Source organism: Aphis gossypii, chromosome X (genome assembly GCF_020184175.1).
Source record: "Aphis gossypii isolate Hap1 chromosome X, ASM2018417v2, whole genome shotgun sequence".
NCBI lineage: Eukaryota > Metazoa > Arthropoda > Insecta > Hemiptera > Aphididae > Aphis > Aphis gossypii.
Genome location: NC_065533.1, coordinates 22,472,809 through 22,491,045, shown reverse-complemented (window position 1 = coordinate 22,491,045; position 18,237 = coordinate 22,472,809). Strand labels below are relative to the sequence as shown.

At 23.6% G+C, this 18,237-nt stretch overlaps 2 protein-coding genes across 3 annotated transcripts; one reads left to right on the top strand and one right to left on the bottom strand.

Moving 5' to 3' along the window:
• The first annotated feature begins 110 nt into the window (after nucleotides 1-110).
• On the top strand, nucleotides 111-13,147 carry LOC114120674 (serine/threonine-protein phosphatase 2A regulatory subunit B'' subunit gamma-like). 2 transcript variants are annotated; one of them, XM_050208133.1, is made up of 10 exons: nucleotides 111-535; nucleotides 6,308-6,443; nucleotides 6,582-6,706; nucleotides 6,783-6,890; nucleotides 7,654-7,769; nucleotides 7,869-8,037; nucleotides 8,289-8,477; nucleotides 8,807-8,943; nucleotides 10,180-10,393; nucleotides 11,928-13,147. In XM_050208133.1, exons 2-10 carry the CDS (start codon nucleotides 6,392-6,394, stop codon nucleotides 12,183-12,185), a joined length of 1,368 nt encoding a protein of 455 aa, XP_050064090.1. In that variant the 5' UTR covers nucleotides 111-535; nucleotides 6,308-6,391; the 3' UTR covers nucleotides 12,186-13,147. The 2 variants fall into 2 exon arrangements, with proteins under 2 accessions (XP_050064090.1, XP_050064091.1); XM_050208134.1 differs by lacking the exon at nucleotides 111-535 and adding an exon at nucleotides 5,751-5,917.
• Nucleotides 740-4,703, bottom strand: LOC114120675 (uncharacterized). Its single transcript, XM_027982648.2, has 2 exons — nucleotides 4,613-4,703; nucleotides 740-1,819 (listed from the first exon to the last, which is right to left on the bottom strand). The coding sequence occupies exon 2, from the start codon at nucleotides 1,587-1,589 to the stop codon at nucleotides 1,143-1,145; it is 447 nt and encodes a 148-aa protein (XP_027838449.2). The 5' UTR covers nucleotides 1,590-1,819; nucleotides 4,613-4,703; the 3' UTR covers nucleotides 740-1,142.
• Nucleotides 13,148-18,237: the final 5,090 nt, after the last annotated feature.

Here is an 18,237-nt window from a genome sequence, read left to right as displayed (position 1 = left end):
GGATCAGACTGTTCGGCCTCACGACTAACGAATTCCACTCGGCGGCCCGGCCTGGCGGTCCTACTGCAGGCCCACTATCTAACAATATTGTCACTGTTGTCAATGTGAATTTGTAAGGGCGTTCGTACGATGTTCGGTCAGGGCCTGATAATAACGCTAACCGGAAGAATTTATCACGGGTTAACCGATGATAGAATTCTACCGGTTAGTCTTAACCGGACATAGTAAGAACGGCCCTAAGTTGTAACCGACTGTTATTAATTGTTATGCGGCGCTATCAATTATTGATAACGTTAAGTAGACAGTAACGATAACCGATAATAGTGAATTAGTGACAACAATTAATTTTTTTTTTTTGATTCAAACTCACGACATCGTTGCTAACAAACATTTAAAAGTGCATGGTGCATAACTATGCATAGTACATTACGAATATCGTTATGATCGCCAGCAGGCAACGACTGACATTACCCTATTATGTTGACAAAATCACAAACGATTAAACGAGTACCTACAAAACAACAGAGGTAACTAGGTAAGAATCACAATATTTTGAAAAGATATTCTACGTAAGGGCAATGTGGGTTAAACACTTAAATGAATGGACTATTAAATATATATTATCGATCGGAGATTTCATCCCCGAGCACCGCACATATCAATTCTACTAGAAAAAATATAAAGACAATATTATATTATATTATATTATATTATTTATTATATTATATCACTAGTTCGATGTTTTAATGCTCATAGGCAAGAAATGTAACGACATTCTGTGTTTAAGTATAAGTGGTTCAACTTTTGAATTACAGAAAACTGCATTTTTATCATTAGCGATAAATTCAACTAATATATTATAATGTGTTTGAAGTATGAATCTTATTTCTTTGAATATTAAACGAAAAATGTCTATTAAAAATTAAAATTTATAAAAAGCATTCAATGTTATAGGTACAAATGTATATTATTGAATTTATTTTTAAATACAAAAGATTAATAATGTGTTTTATGAACAATAAAATTAATAAATCCAATATCTATAAGATCATTGAAATGATTTTTTATGTGGATATTTTGTCAAAAAAAATTTTTTTGATCAATGTATACAATATATATATAAATATTTTAATTAAACAACTTCATCTGTCATCGCCTATTTTCTTAGCAATTATGTCACATACTTTGCTCAACATGCAACTCGCATTCTTTAGTGTTGATATTTCTCGTGAGCGTTTAGATTTGTTATTCTTAACCTTATTATTCATATTAGTTATATATTCTATTAACTCATTAAGTTTTTTTTTAATTTCCTTTACTATAATAGTTGGTCGTTCAAAGTCATTTTCAGATTGAATACTTGAATTGCAAAATGAATTACTAGAGCATTTATATAGTTTATTTACTTCAATATCTTTTTTAATTTTTTGCATAACTTTTAACCATTCATCTGTATGTTTCAAACAAGTTGCTAATAATTCACTAAGTTTATGTTCATTGTAACCACTTGATTTCAGAGAATCTTTACTCTCTTTAATTGATTGTTCAACTTTTTTTTTTACAGTATTTAGTTCATTGATATTATGCATTCCTTTTTTACAAAATTGTTCATGTTTATTATCAATATTTAAACTGTTTAGTAATTCTTCACATTTATTAAGTATTTCATGAAATCGTGATTCTTGTTTTTCAAGTATATTGCTAAATTGGCTCTTTTCTTGTTCATTGATTTGATTTATTCTGTCATTTTTTTCTCTTTGTGTTTTATATATACTTGAATTTTCTTGAATTATGTCATTATTGTATTTGTTGTATAATTCTATAAGTAAATATGAATTATGATTGTAATAATTATTATTTTTTATACCTAGAGGAGTTATGGTAAAAGTACAAATTCCAGTGAAACCTAGAATTTACCGACTATTTTATGAATTATAAACTTAAAACTTTCTTATGATATAAAAGGCAACTATTTTCTTACTTTGATATTTAACTAGAATAAATATTTGAACATATTTTAGTCTTCTTTATTTAAAAATAAACATTAAAGTCTATGTTTATGTTTTTTTATTATTATTAACTATAAATGGTTAAATGGAGAATAATACATTAATAATACCTGTTGGCTATTACTTATTTTGTACTTATTGATTAAATATAATACACTTTTATTTTATTTTTATAAACTTTTATATACATTTTTTTACATACATTTTCTTAAACTATGAAGTATAAATACATAACTATTATTATTTACTTTTTAATTAATATTTTTTATTGACAATGACTATAGTATATGTATAAAATTATATTTAAAATCTGATATAAAAATGATTGTACCTATTTTAAATGTATTATATAGTTTTCTTTAATATATTAAATCCTTACAATGGATATAGTTTGTTTTTAAATCTCTCTTAAGGTACTTGTATCTGTATCTAGATACTAATTGAAAATATTTTGTTACAATTTTGTGTAAGATTATTTTCATAATTGAATTTATTATATATAAAAAATTGTATAAGTGTCAAGTATATAAAATAAGTAAAAACCCAAACTACAATAATCGTTAGCAATCTGAACAAATTATTTTTGGATTTTCTTAGATTAATTAAGATCAATTGCTAGAAGCTCAATACCTAATTGGATATTTGCCTGCAGTATAGTTTGAAAATTCTTGATTTTACCTGTATTAGTACTTTTACCATAATATATGAACCAACAATTGGATATTTATTAAATATCTTGATTGTTTATGTTCGAAAGTGAGTTACCAATAAAACAATTTTCATTAAAAAAAAATTTTTCTGGTCAAAATTTAAATATAGTGGATTCCACCTAATGTGAGCAACGGTTAATATGGGCACTCAGATTGGTTTATGTGGGCAATTTCTATTTTATCTTTGCGTTAGAATATACACATATGTATTTAAAAACAAATAATATAATCGGAGTTCATTAGATATATGAGATAGTGTTTATCAAAAGTAATAAAACCATTTAAACCTTAATTTTTTGTACACCTTCCATCTCAAGATAATAATTTTATTTAGTAGATATGTTATATTTAGTTTTATTTTTATAGTAATTTAAAAGTTTTTGAACTAATTTCAGTTTTCGTGGGCAAACAGGTCTAGTCCTAATGTTCCCACATTAAGCAGAATCTACTGTAATAAAATCATTATATTTGTATTGTATGTTACCTACCAATTTATATGAAGTGTTGTTTATGAATATATATCCTACATTTTTGTAGATAATGTTATTCGTAGTTTATTTTATTGTTGGTACTCCTACTTTATTCATGTTTAAAAATATAGCATATAAAAATAGAACAGTAATCCACTTGAAAAATTATAATATGCAGACAATTAAATGTATTTTGTCACATTTAAAATTTGTAATGTTAAAAAAATGTAGGGAATTAAATTAGTAATGTTCCACATTATTTGAAGTTATATTTATTTAATTTTCAAAAGATATTTATCAAATAAATGTACAATAGTTTTAATTTTTTCCATTGTATATTTAAATTATGATATATTAAAACAATTAATAAATCTTTATTAATGATTTTTAATTATTTACTCATATTTTAATAAAGTTTATATCTATAAGTCCATCTTAAACAAATTTCTAAAATACAATTTATTTACTGCACACTATAATAATTTGTGTTAGGTGTACTAAGATAAGCCAGTTTATGTATGTATAAATTCAATGTCGGTCTGGCTATATTTGGGCCCCCTGTACAGTAATTTACAAGGGCCCTATTACAAAAAACTAAAAAAGGTTTTTTACATGTATAATATTCATAAACATATAAGTATATAACATAAAGGTAATAATTGCATTTTCCTCATACATTTAATATGAAATTAAAAATTTTTTATCATTAAATCATAAAATAAAATATACAAATTTAAAATAATACTTTTAATATTTTTTAATAATATTATAATATATTAAATACTTGTATTTATAATCAATGGCTTAATGTTTATAAATTGAATCGATTGGAATCTGAATCCGGAATCGCGAGTTAACCTTATATTTTTTTCCATTTAGATATGGACCCCTAATAAATAAAATGTCCAAGGGCCCCCGGGGATCACCCTGTAGCCATGTGGGCCAAACCGACACTGTGTATAATGTATATTGTATCATATTATCTGTATATTTTATGTACTCAAAATAAATATGCAGCTTATTTTAATTACAATAAATATAAATTAAATGTTTTATTGCCTTTATCAGATATTTTTCAATTATCATTATTCCTAAAATCATAATTATAATGTACTTTGTGATCAAAAACAATTAATTTATTTTTAGAAAAAAATATTTAATTACCATTACTTAGGTGAAATTCAATAATATTGTATTTATAAGATATTTACTTAATGATACTGTATACCTACATTTTATTTACATTTATTAATATACCTATTAAATTTATCTTAAAATTTTATATTTTAAATTAATTGTTTGGTTATATCATCAATTTAAAAATGCGAAAATGTATAAATATAATAAAAATATCTACCTAACTTTTATTTATTTTTATTTATATTTTTATTATTATTTTATTCTATTTTAAAGTTATAATTACCATGTTTATTGAGTCCTAATGATTGTTTTGTAGTATTAATTTCCTTGTTGTTGAACGTTGAGCCTTTTTTAAAATCTGTGAAATTCTCAAATTCTAAATTCTCTTCTTGTATGATTAAGACAATTACAAGTTCAATGTATCTACTAGTGCCAAGAAGTTTATAACCTCTAATAGATATACTTTGATCCCAGTTACGCCCTATTATTTGAAATTCTTTAAGTTTAATTATCACATGTCCAATTCTTTGTCTCTTATATATATTTCCAAAACATATTTTTTCTGTTGTTCTAAAGCATTCAACCTTAACAATTGCATTTGTTGACCGACCATATTTTAATGTAGCCTTGTCAATTTTCCACATAAACTCTTCATAAAAGTTTATTCGATTTCTACATGCTGGCATAGTTTTAGATTTTTTAGTTTCATTGAAAACAGTTATCTCGATTTCAATTTGTCCTTCAATAAGCTCAAACCCAATTCCATATTGAATGTTCACAATAGCGTTTAAATCATCTGACTGTAATTTATTCATTTTTATTGTTTGATTACTATATAAGTATAAAGAATATAAATACAATTGTAATAAGTGTTAAATTATTAAAAACTTAAGAATAGAAAATTACCTATATTTATTTTATTATTGACAAAAATATTTTTACTAATCAATTAGATCCCAAAATAAGAATTTCTCCTAACATAAATATGTATCCATAATTGACATAGAGTTAAGATAGTCATAATTTGTTGATTTTTTTTTTTTTTTATATAGTATATACTTTACCAAAGACATATTATATGGAACATTTTTAACCAGATATTCTTTAATAATCTTTTTTCTCGAAACTGTATAATATACATTGTTACTTGTTTTTTATTTAAATAATAATATTTATAATTCATAATAAAATGTATATTATAAAAAATAAAAAGTGTCTAGTACAAACTAAAATATAAATTTATCAATCTATGGTATAAATGGTACAAATAATATAAGATATAAGATATAGGATCTATATCTATGGCTATCCATACAACTCATACAAATAATTTTATTAATTACTGATAAGATTGAGCATAATTGAGATTTTGTAAGAAATCAAATTTAATTTAGATATGTATGAATATGATTAGGAATGTCAGCAGTTATTACACAAGTGTTAACAGACAGTTACATGTTTTATTAATTTTATTGTCCTAACATAATATGCCAATGTAAACTATACAGCCAGTGTAACATAGCCTAAACATTTTCAGTCCACCCAAGTTCTTATTCATTCCAATCTTGAGAGCCAACATTATGTTATGGTAAATAATATGTTATAGAACCTTATCAAAACACTAAAAAAAACCCAACCAAGTGATATTATTATCAATTAATCATGTTTTTAACTAAAATATTTTAATAAATTGTTTAAACAAAATTATTAAATAAAACAGTTTAATAGGTTTATAAATCAATCCAACAACATTAATTAAATTCAATAGATCATTATTTATAGTTCAGCGTAATATTATTATTTATTAAATACATATAATTAATAAAATGTAATATGTTATCAATATATTAATAAAATATTAAAATAAATATTTTAAATACTATATTATAATATTTATAATATTATTTTTTCTATTTGTATTATTTATTATTATAATATAATAGTATATAACATGGTAAAACTTATTTTTTTGTTTCAGTTTTAATAGATGATATACATTATAATATATTTTGTTTTGGATTTTGAATGTATTATCAGTTATCATTTAAAAGATAAATGAGCAATGGATTTCAATTATGAAAATTGTATTAAAGAAGGTTTGAAAAATTTGACAAGTATGTTTTACTTCATTGGTTAACTTTATGATATTTATTTGAATGATATTTGTATATAATATAATATAATAATACAAAATTTTTAGAAAGCGTTTTAGTAAACCTATACGTGCATTGATATTAATATTATGTTTATAGTTACATCTGCAGTTAAAAATAAAAACGAAGAAGAATATTTCAAAGAATTCATGCAGCAAGATGACACAGGAGTTAATATACTTAAGAGGTTATCTGGTAATGATTTACCAACATTTTATATACCTGTAAGTATAATTTAGTTTGTGTATCATTGTTATCAGGAACGTAATATGTAAAAGTGAAAATGTTATAAACTTTTAGCAAGTAGCTGAAGAAGTCAACATTTTTAAAGCTCAATTAAGGGCTGAAGCACGAGGTCGTTTTTTTGAAAGAGAGTTGTCAAGACTATTGACTAGTGAAGAATTGAAAGTAATTATATTACTTTATATTATTACATATGTATTTTTCATATTTTTAATAAAAACAATATTTTAAAGAATAAGGTAACCATACCTCTTATTTATGTTAATTCAGCAACCATCTACAAAAAATTAAAGGAAAATTAATAAGTTTTAATCATTTCATTTGTATTAAAATTGGAAAATGTGATAAATGACAATAATATTATAGCTAAGCACTAAGTTTTTAACTTGCCCAACTTCTTCTTTTTTTTATATATAAACTCTTAGACCGTATATTTTAGTATTTTTGTCAACAAGTGTTCAACATTTTTTTTTTTTTTTTTTGATATCTTATTATTGATGATTATTTAGCAGATCAATAGACTTTATCACAATACTAGAAGTTTTGCTTTCATTAGCTTAATTTAAAATATTGCTTAGCCTGTAAAAAAAATATTTTGCCACTTTTACCCCAGTAAATATAAAATATAAAATACTAATTGTTTTATTTGATATTAATGGTATTTTAAGATTCATATTTTAATCAAACCTAAATAATTATTTTAAAGTTTTTTTATCAAAATTATTAATACCTCTGTTATTATTAAAGAATATTTATTAAGACAACTAAATTTAAATGTATAACTCATAATAACATTTTATTTTTATAATATTATAATATTTGATATTGTAGTGAAAATTGTTTAATTTAATAACATCACTAAATCTTTTGTGATTATTCATTCAATCTAGCATAAAACTTTTAAAATAATGTATTTAATTTATTCTAGTATATGTGGTCATTGCTTCAAGAGCATCATACTTCATTGAATAATTTTATACATAATCAGTACATAAATTATAAAAGTTTTATTCAAGTCAAACAAAAATTAAGTGATAAATACAAGTAATTACAATACTACTATCCATGTATCACTTTTTTTCTACTTAATTTAGAGAATTTATTACAGTGCAATATTATTTAATATGTTATATTATATTTCAGATCATTTTTTAATCCTAGTATATTTCTACAGTTACAAGACAGTAAAATCAAAGGTTATTTATCAATAGATACATTTTTCAATTATATAATGAAAAAAATATGGATAGATCAAACTAGAAATGGACTTTCTCAATATGATTCAAGTGGTTGTGGTTATCTGAGTGAAGCGGTAATATGCTTTTAAATTAAGTTCTTTTAGTATAATAAATTGCACTTGTTTATAGTGCTTATATAATATTTACACTAAATAATCACAAATATTATAGTATGATACATCCCACCTGTAAATATTATATTTTAAATGGTAGTTTTATATCATTATATGTTTTATTTTCTAATTTTTTAATTAAAAAATAATAATTAAATTCCCTATTTTAATATAATATGTATTAATTAATTAATTTTTTTTTTATTTTTTAGGATTTTGAAGCTTATATTTTAGATCTCATACCTACATTAACTCAATTGAAAAAATTAGAAAAAATGTTTTATTCATTTTATTCATGCATGGTTGTAAGAAAATTTTTTTTCTATTTGGATCCTTTGCGAACTGGAAAAATACGAATCATTGATATCTTATCTTGTGGTTTTCTTGATGAACTATTGGAGGTATAAATATTTTAAAACAGGTGTTTTAAATCTTTTTTAGGACACTGACGTAATTTAGATTTAAAGTATATTATCCAAAAATCCTTTTCTCCCCCAAAAATAAAATGCATTTTTAATTATTGTTTAAAAAAAAGAATCATCAAATAAATAAAATTATCTTAAAAACTATATATATAAAAATATTGAAAAAAAAATTAGAGCCACTTCTTAGATAACTAATTAAGAACCCATGTATTAAAATTATTTATTTTATTTAAGCATTTAAAAATAGTATGTAAATATTAGGAAGTTTGGGTTTAATTTTATAATATAATTTCGTTTCTTTTTAGCTCCGAGAAGAAAATTGGAGTAAAGAATCGCAGAAAAAAAATTGGTTTTCTGTTCCTTCGGCTCTTCATATTTATTCATCATATTTAGAATTAGATAAAGATCATAATGGATTATTGAGTCGCCAAGAAATAACAGGGTATAGACAATTATTTTATTTTATATGCTCATAAATTGTTTGTAATAATTTTGTTATCTTTTTTTTTTTTTTGTTCTTCTTCATAATATTTAAATTGTAAATAATGATAATTTTATTATTGTTAATAATATTGTCACAGTTATTTTTCAATTTATTTTATTTATTAACAAACTATTTAAACTAAATACTTATTATTTAATTAATTACTATTATATATTAGCAAATATTTATTTATATTTAATTTGCTATTAAATAATCTAGTCTACAATATACACAAAATAATACTACAATAGGTAGTGCTTCTGAAACAACTATATATAAACACAACATTAGATTTGCTATCACTGGCACTATTTATGACACAAACATGGAATAAATAATAGTTATTAAAGCTTTATTTAATATACAAATATAGTTTATTTTTTATACACGGCTTTATGGGAAGTTAACATAAAAAAATTCTGTTAAATAAAAAACAATGCATTATTGTGATAAAAATTAATAAACGTATTAGCATATTAATTAACTTAGAGTATCACAACAAACACTGACTAAGCCGTGTAACATGTACTCGTCACACCTCAATTTTTTTAATATCCATAAAAAACTTTGTTTTTTTGTTTTGAGAAAGTATCTAATAGTTTTGTCAATAAAATGTTACAAGAAAAACATTGATAATAAAATGGTATATTAGCCTTAAATATCAAACTATGTGAGGAAATTATTATGAAACATGTAAAAATACGGATGTGTGATAAAATATGTAAAATCAACTACAAAGCTAGTTAAATTTAAAAATGACTCGAAAAATGTATCTACCTACATTAATTTAACAAGTCATAGTGAACATTTTTTTACATATTGATTTGAGCCTAATTATAATTATGTTACAACTTAAAATAGTTTTAAATTATCTAAAAATAATAATATTATCATATATGATCTGTTCAGGTTAAGAGTGTCCAATTGCTCAGACAAAAACTAGTTTTGTTTACTCATGTATCGCATATAATCGTACAATGCCATTCAATCACACATATAATCTTGCCCGGGGGGTCCTACTGTAAGTTGTCGGCGGCTCAATATGCATGCGCAAGTTTTGGGCACTCTTTACCTGAATAGAGTATCATTTATTGTGAACTAATAAATTTATTAATTATTTGTATACTCAATTAAAATATAAATCTTTATAATATGATGTTGATATTATTCATTTGAAATTTGTTTGTATTATAGGTATAAATCGGGTGCTCTCACTTCTGTATTTTTGGATAGAGTATTCCAAGATGCATTTACGTATGATGGTGAAATGGACTACAAGGGTTATTTAAACTTTGTTTTAGCTACGGAAAATCGTCATGAACCTCAATCTTTACGATATTTGTTCCGATTTTTAGATATAAAAAATCAAGGATACCTGGATTCTTTTACCATTAACTATTTTTCTAGGGTAATTTTTTTTATTATGTTTAAGTTTATTTTGTAAAAATTGTTTTATCTGTATCTAATATGAGTAAGTGTATTTTAGTCTAATAACAATTATACAAGTATTACAATTTTCATTTAATTTAATTTGCTTTAGACTTTGCTTATAATAATAATTTGCTTATTTCAAATTAATTATGATTATATAATATAATATATATAATATTTTTCATAGTTTCTAATATTAATATATAAGCTAATTTAAATTTTTATATTTTGTGGTATGGTACTCTTATAGTTTAACATTGATAAGCTAATGATGATAATCTAAAGTTTGGATTCTATACAAGTACAAAATAAATACAGTTTATAGACAATATCTAATAGCTTAAAATTTTGATAGAAGTTAAATACATAGGTAAAAAATACTGACAAATTATAATACCTTTCACACATGAACACTATTTGTACTTGATGGTGTATTAATTTTATGATAGTTGACATTTAATTTATTAATATTTTTATCAAAAATACTTTGACATAATATGTATTTTTTAATTTTAAATTACTTTTTATAGGTAGTATTTATTGAAATATATACAAATTGTTAACTTACTATTGACGATACTTTAAAGAAGTAGTTATAATTTAAGGTTATTTTGATATACTTTATAATAAACATATAAATATTTCAATTTTCTATTTCAAAAATTATTTTAATTAAATATAAACTGAAAAATTGAAATCAATATACTATATATTATTTTATTATCCAAGACTTCAACAACATGTTATTAATTATTTACAATTATTTACATTAATATATTTTGTTTTAGTATTTAAATTAATCTGTATAGTTTTATTAGTTATTGAAAATTTTAATAATAATTTGTTTTATATTAAATAGTTCTACTATGCCTATATATTTTTTTCATCATAAATTATGTAAGTGATTTCTATTATTTGTTTCTTTATTTACAATACTTTAAGATAAAAAGAGGCAATTATTTTTAAAAAATTTTTAAAAATATCTTTACAAAAATTCAATTTAAATAATACTTATACTGCATTTAATTCTTACTTGTGCTCATTTGATGTCTTACCAAGTTTTTATAATTTATAAGTACAGTAGAACTCCGATTATCCAAATGCCAATCAACCGAACGTCCAATTAACTGGACGAGAAAAAAACAGAAAAAGTCAGCTTTATTTAGTTTTAAAATATATCACATATCATAATTAAAGCTTATTTTGTTTCATTTAAATATTTTAATAAAATTATTTGTTTATGATTACGAATTTTAAATTATATTACATACATATTAACAATAAATACATACATACTATATTTATATAATTATATAACCTTTGATATGTCATATGTCAATCATCTGGATATTTGCTTATTTGGACCACCCTTGACATCTATATAATTAGTCTACATAATCGGAGTTCTACTGTATAGTGTATATTCACAAAAAAACCATTCATATAATATTAATGTTATTAAATTTTAACTATGTACAAGCCACAATATTACTAATAATACTTTATTATAGGCTGTGGCTGATAGATTACCAAAGGAGCAGCAACAAATGGTTTCAATGGACGATATAAAAGATGAAATTTTTGATATGATCAAGCCAGAAGATCCAGCTAAAATAACTTTAAAAGATATCATACGCAGTAAAATGGGTCATGTATTAGTGAACATTTTGATTGATTTTAATGGATTTTGGTCTTATGAGTTTAGAGAAACTTTAGCAACTAATAGTATTAGTGATAATAATTTTAATGAAAGTTTTGTTACACATTAACATACCACACAATCCAACACATTTATAAATTAGATACCTTACTTTTAATTATATATTTATATGTATTAATATATACATAATATATTATAATTTATTTTATAAATTAATTGTTGGATTCATAAACACCATTGTTCAAAGTATATACTTTTATTATTATATTATAATAGTATATATTTTTGCGAGGTTTATTTTTTTATTATTATTATTATTAATAATCTTAATGTCAACATTACAAAGTTTTACTATTTTTAATTATAAGCATTGAATATATTTTATTTTTTTAAGTGATCTCTATTTATCTATTAAATTAGTGTTTATCACCATTTTTGATAAGTACTTTAAGTTCATATTGATTATTAGTTTTTTTACCAATCACATAAATTAGTTGATTTAAATATGATAAAATTGTAAATTTTTATTTTTTAACCACATTAATATATATTATATATATATATAAATTATACTTAATGTATACAGAATAGACTGAGATTGAAATTTATTATGATGATATTTGTATATTTAATATTATTTTAATATTTTATTCATAATACATTTGTATTTATATTTAAATTTTATTTAGGAAATGTATTTCTTATGGAATCTACAGTATTTAATTAAACACCCCTACGTTATGAATTATATAGTAATTTATTAAAATATATGTATAGTTTGTTTTATGAAAGAAAGGTACTACCGTGTTTTAACTAAAGCCATTTTATGTGCTTAATTCTAATTCATGTGCATTCCGACACTTCATTGAGCTTGATATGCCCCTCCTGGCCTCCCCCCACAATCATATTTGAGTAGGTATTATGTTGAAAAATAAGGTTTATTATTTTTTTTTTTAAATCTCAAATGGATGTATTTTGTATAAATAATATAATCTTTATGTTCAATTAAATTTTGAAACTGATGATTGTGAGATTAAAACTGAATAAATTATTAACAATTCGAAATTGAAATTATGTATTTTCAAAAATCGGTTTTAAAAATCAATACCTATTAAAATGTGCATTGTGTTCAAATGGGTCGTGAATGAATGTAAACGTATTCAGAAATAGTTAGTGTGACAATGTTACTGTGACCTGTGTTTGGTTAACTAATATTATTTAATCAAATTATATTGATTTTGTTTTCTGTCAAGCGTTTAATGAGAAAATACCATGTAATTACCGTAGAAAACATAATTCTAAATTTCTATTTTATTTTATTCAACAATACTATACATTTTTATTTACAATTTAATTTACAAAAATTACTTACATTACATTACATACATACTTACACAAGAAAAATATGTACAATTAAAAATAAAATAAATGTTCAAATGATTAAATGTCAATTCGATACAAACAATTATACATAACGAAGGGACGTTCGAACAATTCATTGAACAGTAATTAATGTAAGTAATTTCTGTAAAATAAATTGTAAATAAAAATGTATAGTATTGTTGAATAAAATAAAATAGAAATTTAGAATTATGTTTTCTAAAAATACATGTTTAAAATATGTTATTATAGGTACATAATGTGTAGCAATAATTAAATAATAATTCATAAATAGTAAATAATTTATTACTTTAATAATAATAATTATGATTACCTACATTACGGTCATTACGGTGTTAAGAAGAAAATAATATTTACAATTAAAAAAAAAAAAAAAAAAAAAAAAATCAAATTTAATAAGATTTTTTTTAAATTATATTTTTAGCTCTAATTAGCCAATTTTGAGTTTAAAATACAAGTTGATACATCAAAATTACTTAAAAAAAATAGAACAATCCAAAAATGATATTTAAAATAGGGGTTGTCATTAAAAAAAAAAATAGTTTTGTTGCGCATGCGTAAAATACTTAAGTTAAAAAAATTTTAAATCATAGAAATGTATGATCTATAAGTCTAATTTAATGTCCCGCAAACAGAATTGAAAAATATTAAAAGGGTAATGAGTGATAAAGTGTACCCTGTTTCTTGGGACACACGGTATATAAATACTTTTTTGTTCTACGTTTGACCATCGTCTGTTCCGCGAAGGACATTCTAGCTTACTAAGACAATGAAGCGAGCCATACCGACGGGTTAAACCATAGAAGTGCGCCACGAGTACCTCAATTTATTATTATTATTGTCGTAAATGTATTATTTTATATTGGGTCTAATTTAGAAGACGCTACACTGGTCATTTTCAGCCGTAAAAACATGTTCACGGGATGTAAAAAAAACTGCATCAAAAAATGGTTTTAGATTAAAAATACCTATTATGAAATTTGTAGAAAACAATATTTAGAAGGGAACCTGGTTTGTGTTTTTTTTTTTAATATTACGTATTAAAAAAGTTCTAGTTATTTTAAGAATGTTAAATATAATGTTTTTGTTTATTTAATTACGAGCTGTGTATTTAGATTAATACAAAACCCAAACCAGGTTCCCTCCAAAATACTGTTTTCTTCAAAATCTTATAATAGGTATTTTTACTCTAAACCCATTTTTTGATGCCGTTTTTTTACATTCCGTGGACATGTTTACGTCGTTAGAACCGTTAGATTTAATTTTTATAGCCATCATGTGCTGCTACCTGCTAGGCGTAGGCGAACACTTCTCTTTTTTTTGTATTGTTTAACACTTGGTCAGTTTCTGAATGAGGAATAAATTAGACATGGCCGCAATGTAGATACCACTACTTACTATGATTCGCTGTCTTTTTTGAGAAGAAATCTAAACCTTTTACTTTTTTCCGAGTCTTCTTCTGCCCATCATCCTCGTAAGTCATAAGCGAGCACATTCGATAATGATGTTTTATTCCTCATTCAGAAACTGACCAAGTGTTAAACAATACAAAAAAAGAGAAGTGTTGCTCCTTAATGTAGGAGTGCATTGAGATTATGAATTAAAAAATAGCAGACTTGGCCATAATGTAGATTTCACTACTTTGATAGGCCGACTTTTTTGGTAGGGAGTCTGGAACTTGGCCTTTTTTCACTATTATGTTTTTGTTGGGGATATCATTTATTTTTGCGGGCTTCAGCGTCGTGGACGACGTGTTGTTATTATTTATTTATTTTTTTACTGTTTTATTTTTTTAATTTTTTTAAATTTTTTTTTTTATTCGTCGTAGATTTTCTCTCTTAAGATTACCGTTCGCAAACCGACGCATATTATTAAAATATTCTGTATTTGTATAACTATATTATATTTTGTATTTGAATAAAATAAATGAACGAAAACATGATTATGTTTAATAAATAAATATATATATATATATATAAATCAACTACAAACAATTGCTTATTACCATATTGTAACGCTGTTTAAAAGTAAACGTTTATGCGTGTTAAGCACGCCACTTCATACGTTTAGAAATACACAATCTAGTAGATTTTAATTAAAATATTATTTATAAGTTATAAGCAAACATATTTATATAATTTTTTCAATGATATTATATATGTATCTCTGCAGCATTTTATCGTCAATATAAAATTAAACTACAATAAAATAGTATAATTTATTAAATAATATTATTAGTCATAAAGTATAAGAAAATATATGTGTAGGTTCTAAAATGATATACAAGGTGTAACAGGAATATATGACAAATAACATAATATACTAGAATAGTCGACCGGGCGGAAATTTGTTGCGGCGACGCGGTAACGTACGGCGAATAGGCCACGGCATTGAACGTGTTAAGAAATACACTCTGGAGAGGCATTAATTTTGAAAAAAATTTAATTTTTAGATTTTTCCCTTTAGTTACACTGTAAAATCTACCTGTGTGCCAAATTTCACGTTTCTAGCTATACGGGAAGTGTCTTATAATTTTGATGATCAGTCAGTGAGTCAGTGAGTCAGTAACAATATTGCAAATTTTGAAATACTGCCATTTTGAAATGGCACAATATTAAGGGCTCATTTTCTTACAGCGTCATAAGCTACTAGAGGTTAATCTGTGTTTTAAATTTCAAAAGTTTATCTTAAGAGGAAACAGAGATATATGGGTTAGAAAAAAGGACGAATTGGTTCGTGTAAAGATACACTGGCATTGCTGTAACTTGGCCTGGCGCACTGCCGTGCGCTCAGATATACATTATACATCTTATATTATTATTATAATATGATCGTAAACAGCAATATGAATTGTTGGCAGTTGGCTTTATACAAATAACAAATATTATAATAAACGGAGACATTTCCGCTCTAAGTATAATGGGCGCATGCAAACTCCATCGGTATGTTTTTCTTTTAAATTGTAATCCAAATCCAATCTGATAAACTAAGATTACATAATTTATGTGAGTGCAGATTTATTATAATAAATTTATTGTATTTAAATACAATAATTTAAAAAAAATTCAAATAATAATCAAATAGAAAAATATATAATTATTATTAATAATTAACAATAATTAAAAAAAAAAAGATCATATAAAAATCAGATAGCAATAATAGAAAATTGAAAAATATATAATTTTAAAAAACACATAGCTATAGCTTTACTAAAATAGTTTTAATTTGTGGATTTTACCATCGGTGGAGTTAACATTTTTTTTCAGGTAAAAAAAATGTATCGGTGGGATTTAGGTACATGTTATAAATTAACTCTAAAATCGACTACCTGCAGTAAATTGGTGGAGTTTACAATCGCCCAAATATAATAGAATTTGAATTTAGGTTGATTTTAGTACCTAATTACCATTTAATGGTACGATTAAACTCTAAATCTTGCGTGTTTCTCACGAAACGTGATTATTAATCGTTTAAAATGTCTATCGTACAATGGGTTCAATGTTCAATGATCATTAGCTGTCTATACGCATTTACGAGGGGAATCGTAAGTTCCTACACGAGAGTAACAGGTAGACAATTGCATACGTTAATTCCTACATATGTGATGTGTAAGTTCCTACACGAAAAAAAAAGGTACGTATGTTAGTTCCTACACGATGGAAGACAGGTACATGTGTAAGTTCCTACAGAGTAAAAAAAAGGTACACGTTTAAGTTCCTACACTAAGTATATTATTAGTTATCAATCCACGTCTATAAAATAACGCATGCGAAAGTTTTCATTCGGATTTTAATTCAAATTTTTATCATCAACATCAGCATATTTTTAAAATTATCGAAATTCTCAAATTATTTCAAGTTAATACATACATAAAAATAAGAACAACTGAGAGTAATTTAGTAGGTAATTAAAATAAGTCAAAAACATGCCGAAAAAAAAATTGTATAAATCAAAAAATAAAAGAATATTTAACTAAACAAATTAATCAATATGACTACGTTAAAGCTATAAGCTTCAGAAATAAACCTCATAAAAAAAATATATATTTTTTTATTGTTTTATTATATTAAAATTATTAAATTGATAATATTTATTAGGTTAATTATTAAAATTGTATAGAATGCACTGCTTTATATTTTTTACAATAAATGATAAATTATTATTATATTACAATTATTATTTTTAAAATTATTAAATATTATAAAGAACTATTATTTATTATATAGAATAAAGGGTTAAAATGTATGACAGTATTATAATATGATATAACTGATATTAGATTGATAACTTATAATATACTTAGTGTAGGAACTTACACGTGTACCTGATTTTTACTGTGTAGGAACTTACATATGTACCTAATTTTATCGTGTAGGAACTAACATGTGTATCTTGTTTACCTGCCAGGTCTAGTGTAGGAACTTACATTCGCCCATTTACGAAGATTGTTTCAATCATTTTATGACTCTAAATATTGCTATGGCTATTTTATTAAGAACAAATATGAATGAATATACATCAATTATGCCAGAAATGTCTTACATTATTTTGTTAAAAACTTTGAAATAATTTATGGCAAACATTTAATATCCCACAATGTACACGATCTACTTCATATTGCTGATGATTATGAAAAATTTGCTCCTTTGGACAATATAATCGCATTTTCATTTGAGAATTTCATGAAAAATATAAAAAAAAAGTTGAGAAAACTACCCCTTCAACAGGTTATAAAATGATTCAATGAAGAATTTAATCAG